General features: G+C 37.9%; 1 protein-coding gene across 5 annotated transcripts; it reads right to left on the reverse strand.

The window, feature by feature from the left end:
* Window positions 1–1,743: 1,743 nt before the first annotated feature.
* On the reverse strand, window positions 1,744–12,050 carry LOC105043186 (receptor-like serine/threonine-protein kinase SD1-8). 5 transcript variants are annotated; one of them, XM_010920638.4, is made up of 8 exons: window positions 11,336–12,049; window positions 7,827–8,999; window positions 4,981–5,103; window positions 4,650–4,795; window positions 4,320–4,530; window positions 2,805–2,874; window positions 2,572–2,722; window positions 1,744–2,475 (listed from the first exon to the last, which is right to left on the reverse strand). In XM_010920638.4, exons 1-8 carry the CDS (start codon window positions 11,403–11,405, stop codon window positions 2,167–2,169), a joined length of 2,253 nt encoding a protein of 750 aa, XP_010918940.1. In that variant the 5' UTR covers window positions 11,406–12,049; the 3' UTR covers window positions 1,744–2,166. The 5 variants fall into 5 exon arrangements, with proteins under 5 accessions (XP_010918940.1, XP_010918938.1, XP_010918937.1 ...); XM_010920636.4 differs by having other exon boundaries at window positions 2,805–2,988; XM_010920635.4 differs by having other exon boundaries at window positions 2,805–3,042; window positions 11,336–12,048.
* Window positions 12,051–14,227: the final 2,177 nt, after the last annotated feature.

Genomic DNA, 14,227 nt, shown 5'->3' on the forward strand with positions numbered 1-14,227 from the left:
GCTCAACTCAAGATTTTACTACTTTCAAAAAAAAAAAAAAAAATTTTACAGAAATTTTAAACCCACACATCCAAATAAATTTTAAAATAAATTTTTAAAAAAATTATTATATATGCATGACCATACTAATCGATGCCACCATTAATCTACATATATGCTCGTCTTAATAATTACCCATCATAATATACTGCATTGATGGCAAGCACGAATATAGTTATGTGTTTAATGCATGCAATAATTTTTTAATTATCAGACGAATATAGTTGTATGCTTAATGCACGCAATAATTTTTTAATTATCAGATGAATTTATTTCATGATGAATCTGATTCGTCTCATAATTTAAAAAAATAAATAAATAAATAAAAAAGACGTGAGATCTCAAAACATCTCTTATAAGAGTAATCTAAAAGACTTCTTCCCTAAAGTAGACAATAGCATCAATGAAGCGTCATATTTGAATTTTCCAACAAGTGATTTCTAAAGCAAATTTGGTATTACCGCCTGCTGGCTTGCTCGAATAAAAAGAAAAAGAGGACCTCAAAGAAAATAATTTGAAGCGCATTAAGTCGAAGTCAAGTCTGCTGCAAACCTGCCGGAATATATTATCCTGGCTGTTTATTTGTTTGTTCGTCTTTAGGTTCTAATAATGCTGATATCCCCAAATGATGGACCCTTTCTGTGACTGTTTTTTATCAGTACAGTAAAAATAATGATTATCATTTTCCATTAATAATGAGAAACGATGGAAACTAAAAAATGGCATTGTTTGCTTCAATAATTGCTCAACAGGTAAAAGAATAGTTTTACCAGCAATCTTAGAGATCTGAAACTAACAAAATACTAGTTTATTTTCTTGAATGATGAAAATGTTAAAAGACAGCCACTAGATAACGGTCAGGCAACGGCATTCACAGAGTATTTGTTTTTATTGGTGAGCAATGAGAAAAAGAGTAATATCAAAACAATTTTTTAAATCATGAATAAGTATATAAATACTAAGTAAGCTAACATCACTTCAAATTTTATCTCAAGTTGCGAAACTGCCACATTTTTTCTGAACTAGGATTTGGCTCAAGCTGAATAGCTCTCAAATGTTGAACCTGTGACCATATATCACATGAACATGACCAGATATTAAATAAAGAAATTTAAAAAAAAAAAGAAAAAAAAGAGAGGACTCAGATTTAATCTATGTTGGGTTGAATTGTTCTGGAACCCATTGTGAAAGCAAACAAAGCCAATAATTATGAATAATTATGAATTTTGATTTCTGAGGTTGATCCTTAGAGACTGCTTATTCCCAACAGCTTATCATGGCGAACCTTTGATACCCATGGCTCCATGGATACAGTAGGAACTACAATAGCCAGCTTCAAGTGTCTCCTTTGACAAGCTCGTGGTGCAATTCCTTTGGCTGGTGGGAAAATCTCTATCTAAAATAGATGTCTTCACTGCTTCCCCTGACCAAATTCAGCTTTTTATGTCTAGTGAAATAGTGAATGTGGGGACAATATTATCAGCTATAAAGTGCCTGTTTTTTGAGCAAAAGCTACAAAGTGTTTGTGAAAGAGAAGATTAAGGCGAGGGTGACTTACAACTTCCAAAAAAAATGATAGGCATTTTTGATGAAAATAAAAGCGCCGCAAACTCTTTATCTAGACACATATTATTAGTGCATTTAAACTTAGATACTCAGTTTTGCTGGCAAGGTAACTTCAGCATTTCTCATCTTTCCAGTAGGTGAATCTTAAAATGGGGAGGTTTTTAAGTGACATCAATAAGGACAACAAACTAGATTCCACTTCAATTGATGGATTTGTTAATCAGGCTAGGTATAGCTTCACAAGATCAGCATATATTACAAATTCATAATTCAGCTAGTACAACAGGACAGGACTTAGAATCTAAAATCCATATATTACCTTCACCTTTTATTTCAGACTTCAGTAATCAACTTGGGGTAATGGACAGAAGCCATAGATCTTATGAGGTTAGAAATTTATGCTGTCGACTCCTCTCATGAATTAAAGAATGGCCAATATACAAACTGAATCTTGAAATTTACTTTGATAGCCCATCTCTACCAAATGAAACCAACTTATCTTTAGGCCGCAGAAGTGGCTAATTTTGCCTCACAGAAAATGTGCTTGTTGAGCTCAGTGTTTTATCGGCCTTCAAGCAGTGTATCCGTGATCTCATTTACCGTACTAGAATGTTGCTCAGTGGAAGAACAATCTCTTTCTATGGGAGTCCTTCCTATGCAGAAACCAGGCCTTTTAGGCTGTGTTAGTGCCACCCCTTCATTGCTCAGCATAAGAACTACTTCTGTCATTGTTGGTCTATCTTCGCTTCCCTCTTGCACGCACAAGAGACCAATTTGTATACATCGCAATACCTTAGATATAGGGTATGAACATTTCACTGCTTTATCAAGTAGCTCCAAGCATCTGTCTTCCTCCCATAATCTCCATGCCTATATAATATCATAGACACATTGAAATGAACTTGCAGTTTACCAATAATACGAAGAATAATGTACATGCATTGTAGCACTCATTTGAATACTTACATATCCTAAAAGATTTACATGGGGTTCCACTTGCTTCAGCATTCTATTTTTCTTACCGCTTAGTATCTCTAGTATGATAACTCCAAAGCTAAAAACATCAGATTTCACTGAAAAGATGCCATCCATTGCATACTCTGGCGACATATAACCACTGCAAGCCATTTGCAGAATTGGTGATCTAATGATCATAACACATGTATATTTACATAAATGTTCAAAAAGTTATAACTTACTATGTCCCAACCACCCTCCTTGTATTCTCTTGATTTTGATCTCCTTTGAATATTCTTGCAGTGCCAAAATCTGAAATTTTGGGATTCATGTCCTTATCAAGCAGAATATTGCTAGCTTTCAGGTCCCTATGAATTATTTTCAGTCTAGAATCTTGATGAAGGTAAAGAAGTCCTCGAGCAATTCCTATAATGATGTCAAGACGCTTTTGCCAACTCAATAATGCAGCTTTTGTTGTATCTGGTACAACATTTAAAATTCGTCTGTCTAAGTAAACTAATATGGTTTAACTTAGCTAATGATATATGTATATATATACTGAGAAAAGTAGCAGAGCTCCACTATATTTCAAATGCATGGAAGTCCTAGAAACCATGATTAACCTTGCATTTATATGTCAAGCAACATAAACGTATATTGAACAGACACAAAATAAGCTTGTAGCTTTTTAGAATTTAATCCAGTAATGTCATTCCTATTGTTCTTTGCTAACATTTTCCTATTGTTCTCCGCTAATATTTTCTAATCATTTTCATTATCCTACAATGATTCATGTGTAGTTTATGCATGTTGTGGAAAGCTAAACACCAAGCATTTTTTATTATTAATTTTGGTATTCAGGAAGAAAAAGAATTCTTTGAGAACGATGCCCATCTTAAGCAAATGATTGACAACCATAACCTTAGAAAAAAATGTTCGAACAAATTCAGAATGAAATGTTATGTACAACTATTAATACTTCTCTTTTAACTCTCTCTCTCACCTTTTGAGAAGAACTTTTAGTACATTCTTTTATTTTTTTTGTCTTACTGGTTTTTTTAATAAGGAGGATACCATAATCCGCCTGCCTATCTTTTAAGTTACATTTATCACATCCAGTCCCATGTTCGAGTGTTTAAATCAAATATATCCAGCTAAATGCATCCAAAATGATACACTGATATGTAATTGCAACATACCAGACTAAGGAACAACTTCAGGGAAATATTGTCAACAACAGAAACACCATAGTACCTTGATGAATAATCAAGAAGTTTGTCTACCATGAAAAAGTGTCTTCAGATAAAAAGTAAAGTTCATTATTTAACAAAAGATACAGGTTGCTTTTGCTGATTTCACTTGTTACAGTGGCCTACTTGATTGAATGAAATGTCTTTTGTCATATACTACAGATTCCTAATAATTAAAAATTTCCAACAACATACATAATATAAAATTTCAGCTGTGTTCTTAATGCCAAAATAAGCTTGAATAGTAAGAAAGCATATTTATAAAATTTAATTCATATACTTTGATATTTTAACCAACAAAAGTCAGTTCTTCACTATTGAACTCAAATTAGTAACCATTACGGTCCTGATCTCCTATATTTCTAAAAGATTGACCCATTCATGTTTCACATGACAAATAATTTAACCAAATTTGCGCATGATTTCTCTTGTGCCATAAAATATTAATCAACCTTGCATCACAAATAAACATAATATAGAGAAATAGTATAAGAGTTGAGGCTGAACCAAATATGAAGGTGTCCAAGCTCTTGTTTGGCATGTACTCATATATCAACATTCTTTCCTCGCGTTGGATGCAGCAACCAAGAAGCCTGACAAGGTTTCTGTGCTGAAGTTTGGCGATCAGCATGACCTCATTCTTGAACTCATCCAAACCCTGCACAGAATCCTTAGACAGCCTCTTGACAGCAATCTCTTGCCCATCTCTCAACTGACCCTGTTAACTTTTAGTTTTAAAATTTATATGACAACATACGCTTAAAGAAAGCAACATCTATATACTCAAATCAGAAGTCAGGTCAAATAGTATTCTCCTATAATCATCAAGGTAGTTACCTTATAAACAGGGCCAAACCCACCCTCTCCAAGTTTATTATTAGAGTAGAAGTTATCTGTTGCACTTTCCATCACAGACATATCAAACAAAGGCAATTCCAGCTCCTTCCCACTGCTTTCTTTGGAGCAGGAGTCACCTATTATACCTGGTATTTCATTATTGATAACCATTTAATTGTTTTAGTATCTTGCATTTAATTTTACTAGCATTACATTTTTAAAAACTGTTTTTGCAGTAATCAAATCATCAGTAAAAAAAACTAGACTTACAACATAGAGCAAAACAGACTAAGTGAAATGTTCATGTGCAAAGGAAAAGGAGTACTTTTACCTTGTTTTCGTTTCTTCTTTAACATAAATAGTCCAAGGAACACAAATACGAGAAATCCCAATATTAAGGGAATAATAATGACAATTGCACGTTGCTTCTTACTAGAATCACCCTTTGTTGTATCTGCATTACAATATTTCCATGAATTAGAACTACTAAGCTGTAACCCTGATATTATGTCAGAATTAAAGGAAAATGTGTTAGACATGGGTTTTAGAGAAGATAATAAAACACTTACCAAACATAGTGACTCTAAATTTGGAGTTTTTCATCTGTTTTGAGTTGTCAAAACAAGAATTTTATCTCAGAGCAAGCCCCAAAAAGGAAAAAAGAATTTATTGGTGCAAACACCAAAAAAAATTCATAGTCAATTAATGTATTGCCGTATACACTGAAGAAGTCACTTTTAGATGATTTCACTTGGAATAAGTTTAATAGACATATGCCATTTCATGAGAGTTTCTTTGCTGATGAGCATCTTAAAGAAGAAAATATGTGAAATTAATTTATTTACATGCAAAACCAGCAGCTGATCTGAAACATAATTTAATTTGGTGAGGTTATATTATGTTCTTAGAGATGTCAAAGCCAAACAGAAGGCAAGAACTCTTCTCTTTTGTGCTTGTAATAGTGAAGTCTATTGTACTTATATGAAGGACTGCCTTTTGAAAACAAAATAAGAAGAGTTCATATATTCATGTAAACCTATTAGAACAAATCTAAAACCTATAGCAGGCCACTATAGTAATTATTTGAACCTGAAATTGTCATAAATAGGCCTGCAAACTAACCGAGCTGCTTATGAGCATCTTTGTCTCTATTCAAAAAATTACCTTGATAATTGCTCGTTCAAGCTTGGCTCAGCTGAAAAGAAGCCAAGCTCAAACATCTTTTTAGAGCTTGATTCCATGGATGAGTCAAGCCTGAACACTGGCTCTGTTCAAAAACAGTGGAAAAGCTCAACTCAGCTTGATTAAATCTCGGCTCAGACCTTAGTTCGAACCAAGCTTGAGCACTATATCTGAAGCCTGACAGCTCAGCTTAAGCTCGAGCCGAGCTTGAGCAGCTGTTCAAATACTGAGCCAAGCCAAGGATCCTGATACTCAGCTCAACTCTGCTCATTTGCACAAATATTTCTAAAGCTCCATTTTAAACTTCCATGTGTAATTATTGAATGAATCTAAAATCTCTGCTCACATCAGGATGGACAACCATCCTACATTTGCCATGTGAAACAATTGGTGAAAGCTTATGCCTTAAAATAGGATTAAAGCACACATTAGAGTGCATGCAGTCCTTATTCTCCAAAAATACAATGCATGCAGTAGTGACCCTTTTATCATTTAGCCTAAAACGGAATTATGATTACAAGTAAACATAATCTGTTGATAACTGAGACATGGTAACCTAAAATGGATTGGAAGAAACCATGAACAAATTAGGGAAGGAATGCTCAACGACTCCTTTAGAATGTGCTCCAAGATCTTTGTCATGAAGAACAAGAAGAAGTCAATAAGCCTCCTTTGCATGGACAGTGGGCACATTTCGGATGCTATAACAGGAGGCAAAAGAAACAAGATCACTGCATTCATCAGTAACAGAAGGTGGAAGCCTCCAGGTTCTAATGTTAGTTACCAGAAGCAGGTGTGTGTGCAGGAGCACATTAGAGTACAGGTACCACAATGCTTGTCTCTTAAAAAATTTAGATAAGAAAAATGTAGGAAGACTGTGCAGGGGCAAGATTCTGGAGAGTTTCCAAAATGGTTAAGCCACCATTACTGGAAGTCTTGTGCTACTGATGAGGGGAAGAAAACAGTGACTGCAAGGCTCTACAAAGAACCTCGTTTTTTGTGTAACATGATCATATCTTTAGTTTCTATATAGGAGACCCAAAATTAAAGGAGTTTTCCGTACAAATACAAAGCATGATTTTCGTAAAGATCAACTAAAAGAGCTTTCAGAAATGTAAAAATCAACAATGAAACATCTCTGTGACAAGGAATATTTTCATTATAAAACCCATTCTACACAACTGTTAAGCAATGCAAAACAATAAGCTAAAACCCTCAAGTTAAAACACAAGCCTCATAAAACCCTAAAGCTAAAACCCAAATAAGTAGATGATGCCTCTATGTTGAACGTCAGTGCTGTTAAAAACTGAAGTAGCTGTTATTAAGTAGATTCGACAGTAAAGCATTTAAATGAAATAGATTTTTAAAATTAAAAACAGATTAAAATATGAAATCAAGCATATCTTTAACATGAAATATCCTTCTAACATCTAAATAAATGGATGCTATGTATCCTTTTCAATTATATAGAAAATCTTTATTGTAATGTCAAAATCATGGTTGAAAAATCAGTGAGAGAGATGCCACTCCACTTACAATTTTCTTTTCTAATTCTTGATATGAATCTATCTGGGAAGACTTTGTCACTAATTTTACATTAGTTCATATCATACTTGACATAAACCATTTCCCAGCATTGGTTTGGTACTCAAACTGAAAACTGATTTATCAATACTCTGAAAATGAGACAAAAGAAACCAAAAAATATAGAAAAACTATGAAAAACACTGCTATAAATGGGTTTCCATCAGTTTCCAAAGCTTTTTTCTCCATGGTTTTCAAGTTAAACTGCACTAAGAAAATGTTCAGCTTGTGTATAAAGGCTATAATCATTTCCTAAGTCATTTGATGCCTTTTAAAAACCTAAAGCAAGTTCTGTATTTAGTCTAGCTTCCTATCTAGACATATGTCTAAACTAAATCTAGCCATTCTCCTCCCCCTTTTAACAAGGAGGGGGAAAAAAATCTTTCTACTATTTCATTGATAAAGATTTACCTAAATCAGAAGCTGCAAGCCGAACAAATAAATTCTCCCCTCCTTCAGCAAATACTTTGATATCTACCAGATCACCAGTCCATGTCAGACATCCACTTCCTCCACTGAAAGCAAAGGCTACACAAGAGAAGTTCTTCAAGCACCACTCTCTGCACTCATCAAGACTTCTGTTGCTGTCTGCAGTGGCATTCAATGCATCAGGCAACTTCACATTTACCAATTCAGAAAACCTATCTGACTGGAAATCTAAACGTGTTTTCCTCACACAACCACCCAAATATACTCTTTGATTCCAATCGTTAGTAGACTTTGGATCAAATCCCTTTAAACACTGGCAGAACAATGAGTAACTGGTATTGCAGACTCCATTAGCCCCACAATAAGCATACTTGTCACATGGGTCTTTTGGAACATACCAGTAAGAATTCCAATCATTTTTCACTTTAGACCACAGAAAACGCTGAGCTTTTCCATCACTCAGCACTAACCGCGATATAATAGAACTGTCCAATACTTCATACGTATAATAATGCTCATCCTGATTGGAAATGAAATGAAATCTGAACATATTATTTTTTATCATCTCAGGACGGCCACTATAACCTTGTCCATTCCAGGGTCCACTGCGATAGATTCGAGCAGACTTTTCCCATAGAAAAACCTCTGGTACTCCATGGATATTAAACTTGTAGGCATATTCTCCAGGAGAAGGGTCAGAAGCACTCCTCCATGATGTAAGATACCTATTGAAATTAGTACTGGAATCCCATCCAAGCTTCATGCCTGGTAGCAGAGTATCACATGGATGATCAAAGCTCTGCCACAATAAGCTCTTCGAAGTCCCTCCAGTCAAGATGAGGTTTCCTGAGTCTAAGAGCTGCACGGTGGGATTTGTTACATTTGATGTGCCTGTCGACCATAAGACATATCCACTGTCATTGAGAAGGACAAGATTTCCATTGGAGGTGAGATTCAAAACTCCCGTAGAGCTGTTGAGAGGAGAGTCCCTATTGGCAACCCACACCACTGTCTGAACTGGGATGTTTCTATACCATATTCCCAAGTATTGGTTCTTCGAATCATGTGGATTGAAGAATCCCATTTCAAAGGTTCCTTTTGAAGAGATTAAGGTTTGGCCATCCATGATGGCTTTACTTGGTGTTATTGTATCACCTGCAATAGACACCACGAATTGATTAAATAAAAGATGTAATAACTACTGTTAGAACTTTAAACTTCCTCATGCTTTGCACTTGCATGTCTGAAAGCATCATTTAAGATTTGGTCATCTAGCAAAAGATCATGCACTCAGAAAATTTAAGAAAAGCAGTCTGATGCCCCAACTGATCTCAAGGCATAACTGCAGCTTCTCTAAGGCACCAGAGTTGCTTGAAAAGTTCTTCCAGGCATCAAATCATCCAACTTTCCTGGACCTATTTGTTCAAAAGTTCTAGATAGAATGACTTGAGTGGAAGTTTGCAGTTCATAAGAACGTTGGGGGTCAATAGGATAATTCTTAACCATGCACTTGTCTTCATTAAAACATTTCAGTTTGAAAGTTAAGCTTGGATTAAACATGGAAGTTTGCCTGCACACACACAAACATGCATGTGTATGCGCACAAAGACAAACACATACATATTAACATTTCTACCAAGTCCTTCCACACATTGAATGATTCAACTTTCTAGATAGAATGACTTGGTATGCTGTTTGTGGCTCAGAAGTCCATGAAGGGGGCCAAAGAACACTATTTTCAACCACGCTCTCAGACTTCATTAAGACAATAAAGGTTAAGCCTGTATTTGCCACAGATCCATAAAAATATCAGCATGTCATTAGCCTCCTCTTATTCTGCTGCATTATTTAATGCAACATGTCTCTATTTCAGACTCAGTATTTTCCTTTGTTGAGCTTTAGCACCCTGTTCGCCATTAGCTGAAGGATGTTATAACATAGAATAAATTATTTTAATTGGATATAGGGTCCCAATATTCTTTTGGATCTATAACGGTCTGTTGTAGCTGCTTTAATGGTCCTGTTGGGGGAAACCCACCGACCGACCGACCGACCAACTGTCGAAGGGCCGAACGACCAACGGCCCGACCGACCGGCCGGCCGACCAACCGGCTGGCCGACCGACTGGTCGACCTCCCAACTTTGGCGGACGACTCCGACTGACCAGCGGGCATACCAACCGATTAACGGTCGGAGCGCCCCGACCGACAGCCGGGAGCGCCCGACTGACGGACGCTACCGACGGCCATTCAATGGCCCATCGCCGACTGAGGATATGTCGGGCGTATCTTTCCCGACCGACCGAACCCAGGGGTCTGATGGTCGACTCATGGGAAACTCACCGACCGACGGAGGAACCTGACGCTACTCCGCTGACCACCGACCTGGGGTCGGCCGACTCCTCCGATCGCCGTACAGCCGCCAGAGCCTGTCGGACTTGACAGCGACATGCGGCACTGCCACCTAGGGGCATTATCCCACCTAGGGCATTGTCAACCCTAGCGATTTGACAGCCCCGCGGCGATGTGACATCCTCACGGCGACCCTGACAGTCTACAGTGAGTTGACAGTTCCTCACTTGTCTGCGCCATTAATGACGGCGCCATACCGTGCTCCACTATATATACCGGAGAAGGCAACAGTGCAAGGGATCGATCCGCCCGTCTCTCCTAAAAACTCAGGCTCGCTCCTCTCTTTCTCTCTCTCTCTCAGAGCTCTCTGTCTACATTTTACTGTTGCCCAGTCACCTCTCTGACTTGACCGTCGGAGGGTCCCCGCCGGAGCCGCCTCCGGTCAGTGCGGACTTCCTTTTGCAGGTGCACGCTCCCCGGCGATCGGACGACGAGCGATTGGCCGCAACAGGTCCATTAGAATTATTGCTTGTGGTCAATGTATGCAGACAACGACAAAACTATGCGACATCGTTTTCTGAGAAGAAAACCGTGGATCAAATCGACACCTTCTTCGTGCCCAGCCTTGACATCTGTTTTATGTGAACTTAGAGATAAAGGCAATCTCTTGAACATGTATATAGAAATTTTCAAACTCTCTCGCTTGTTGCGTCCCTAAAAAAATATCATCAACTATGTAACGTAAAAACATGGAAAAACCGAACTGAGATGTGTCTGAGGAAAGCGTGGATGATAGATCTGGCACCCTGTTCACAAATATCTATTTGCACCTCCAAAAGATTAGCCTTCTCAGGACCTGGAAGTCCCTTCTAAAACTCCTTGTCGGAAACTTCCACGTTAGAGCCATGGTTTCACAGCACATGCTTCTCTTCCAGGCAACTTAGCCAGAAACAATGCTAGAAACTTTCATACGGAACTTTAAGAAGGATCAATTTAAGAAAAAAAAGAATTGTATTTTCACCCATAACATGATTCTGAACCATTATGACTTCTTGATTTCAATCTACAACATGTAACCAAACTTAATACACCAAAAGAAACTGGAGGAAGTAAAACTTAGGCATGCCATTGAGCTCATACCTGGCTGTACATGAAGTGGAAACACCGCTGCCGAGATAGTGAGCAAAAGTAGGAACTCTGCTATGGCCATTTTCTTCTTCTCGGGCACCAAATGGAACAAATTTATATATTTGTCTCAGCAAGTCGATGGCTTTTTCGTGGAAATGCCACAGAAGACCGATCTCGACTTGATGAAAGCCAATCATGCTTACCTCTTTGCATTTCTTTTCCCGCAATAGGACAGAATGAGCCGGTTATATCTGACCCACACGCGCACACATGAGAAGTTATACCCTAGACCAGGTGCACCGCGCCAACTAGATTTCGCCACGTAGCCACGCGAGCACACACGTGTTTCACGATGGAGCAAACTGGGGCGAACGACCGCGGACTCGCGATCGATCCGGACGAGGGAGTGGATGCTGGCGGCCTTCTTGGAAGTGGGAGAGGCGTCGTCGAGGGGGAGCTGGAAGGAGAGAAGGGGGGCGGCCATCCGGGCGACGAAGGCAGCGAGTCGAGGACCTGGACCACGATGGGGACGACGAGGGGGACGAGCTCGCGATCGGCGGAGATGTTGGTGAGGGCGACGGCGCGGCGATCCGGGCGTCGGCGCCGTCGCGGATGAGGTCGTCGATTCTGGACTTCTTGTTGCGACCGCTGTCGAGGGCACGGTTGGTGAGGTCAACGGTGTACCAAGACGAGAAATGAGCGGCTGTGATTGATGGCACTGGGCCAACGAGTGGGTCAAACCAGCAGCTGCCACTGTCCCTGGCGGTTAGGCCAATCCAGCCCTTTTTTTTGATTAGGCTAGCAGAACGGGTCTTATCTGTGTTTAGGTTTTTCTTTTATTATTATACCTAGAATTTGAATTCCGGATCTCTTCAAGAGCAAGTATTCGGCGATGAGATAAACAGCACCAGTGCTAGCAGTAGTTGGCATACATGTATGTGTTTCTCAAGTTTGGACTTAGTCCAACCCCCATAAACATTAGATGACACAATTCAAGTTGACTCGCACCAATCTGACTTAAAAGTTCATGAGTCATAACTGTAAAATCCCTAAACATGGATTTTGCCCATACATTGATTCATAAAACATACTTATTTTATAATGATTATTAACATGGATTGATTGGGAAAAATATCATATCTATCTCATTTAGATCCCACATCTTAACTTCTACGAATTTTTCTTATCTGCATCCTCACTAATCTCTATATATGGTAAACTTATCCCTCTGACAATCTTATCATCCTCAATCTTTGTTTTTCATATACCAATCTTTAATGTCTAATCTCTTCTCATCGATCAATATTTCTAGAGTATTTGATTTTATTTAGTTTTATTATTCTCTATTTTACGGACTTACATGAATGATTGTGTCAAATCTTTATTAAAAAATTAAGATACATGATCTAAATTTTAGTTTAAAAGGTATTAGAATTGATTATCTTATTTTCATGTGCAATTCACATGCTCCTTATGCTAGTGCTACAAAAGAAACAAGACAAGTAGGGCAACAACAAAATAATGGCAGAGCTAGAAGCTGAAAGGAAATTGATTCCGTCCAACATGAAACTAGTTGAATTCGTGGAACTGCACAGTATAGACTAGTCTTTAGTTCAACATTTCCATTTGAGTTCTATGATTGTCTCTTAGAAAGTTCTTTAAGTCTCCACATGGATCATGATGTATTTATACTGAGTGTGATTGATCAAGAACAGTGCTCTCATTTCCTATGAGGATTGTTTTCTTTGGGGCCTGGCAATGAGGATTGAATAGTCACCAGTGCATCAAGAATTTCTTCTGTTTTCTAAGGAGCCGAAATATCTAAAGTACATTTTTGGTGCAAGAATCATCGCATATTTATATATAAACAAAGAAGAAGTAACAGTCTGGAAATAACAAGCAACCCATCAAACTACGTACCCCACTGAACACGATTGAATGTAACAGCGTATCCATGCCTCCAACAGAGAATATTAAAAGTATTAGTAGTTAGTATACGTGCAAATTCCGACAGAATGAACTCCCCATGGCCAACATGAAAGTCTCCCTTAATTGCATTAGCAGCTGCCGAATACTTAAAATTACTTTACAAATTGCATTCCTTTGCCTGAGTGCACAAGTACAGAACACATTTAAAGAACTTGGGCTCCAATCACATGGACCCGTCCTTGATATTACTGAATCTGACAGCCTTGAATCAAATTAAAAGCATGATGATGGAGCATCATTACCATGAGGGCGAATCATCCAGTAGTTTGCAGAATATTGAAGGTCAAAATAATTGCTTCACTAATGTCCTCCACTAATGCCTTGCCTTACTGAGAAAGAAAATAAATACTTTAACATGCAATCCGAGCAATCACATCCCTTGCAATTTTATTGTTGCTATATACTAGACAGTGCTTTGAGGTCGATTTTATGACTTCGGAATAGTCGTTTCTACCTCACTAATCTAAGGTTTTCCCATATGACATTCATTAACACCTAAGATTCGGTTGAAAGTAATTTAAACTTTAACCACATAGAGAATCATCTCGATTGTCCTGTATCGATAAAGGTTTATTTTGTTCGCAATGTTAGTATTCATATCTTAATTTTATCAATAACAAGATTAAATTGAAATCATCGATCTATCAAACCGTTCGATCCACAAATTGGCTAGAATTGATTTATATGGTATGGTAGAAAGAAGTTGCATACAGCTAATGGTGATCGATCAGTTAACACAATCACATTGTTGTCATAAATTTTTGAACAATCTCAAAAATTTTGCAAATGCAAACGCATCCAACGAAATCACTAACAAAAGAAAAGGATCTTTTACTTGTTTAAACAACGAATCATGTAGATCAAATATAACATTGATGATGAACTAGGCAACGCTATGGTCATTACACCCCTCTC

The sequence above is a fragment of the Elaeis guineensis genome, chromosome 4, assembly GCF_000442705.2.
Source record: "Elaeis guineensis isolate ETL-2024a chromosome 4, EG11, whole genome shotgun sequence".
Lineage (NCBI taxonomy): Eukaryota > Viridiplantae > Streptophyta > Magnoliopsida > Arecales > Arecaceae > Elaeis > Elaeis guineensis.

Excerpts from the sequence above, each read along its gene's own strand:
- LOC105043186 (XM_010920635.4), bottom strand. The coding sequence starts at position 11,405 with ATGGCCATAGCAGAGTTCCTACTTTTGCTCACTATCTCGGCAGCGGTG. Across the intron at positions 3,043-4,319 it reads CTTGGACACCTTCATATTTG|ATACAACAAAAGCTGCATTA; the intron begins GTTCAGCCTCAA and ends ATGTTGTACCAG. Across the intron at positions 2,723-2,804 it reads AGGAGGGTGGTTGGGACATA|TGGTTATATGTCGCCAGAGT; the intron begins GTAAGTTATAAC and ends AATGGCTTGCAG.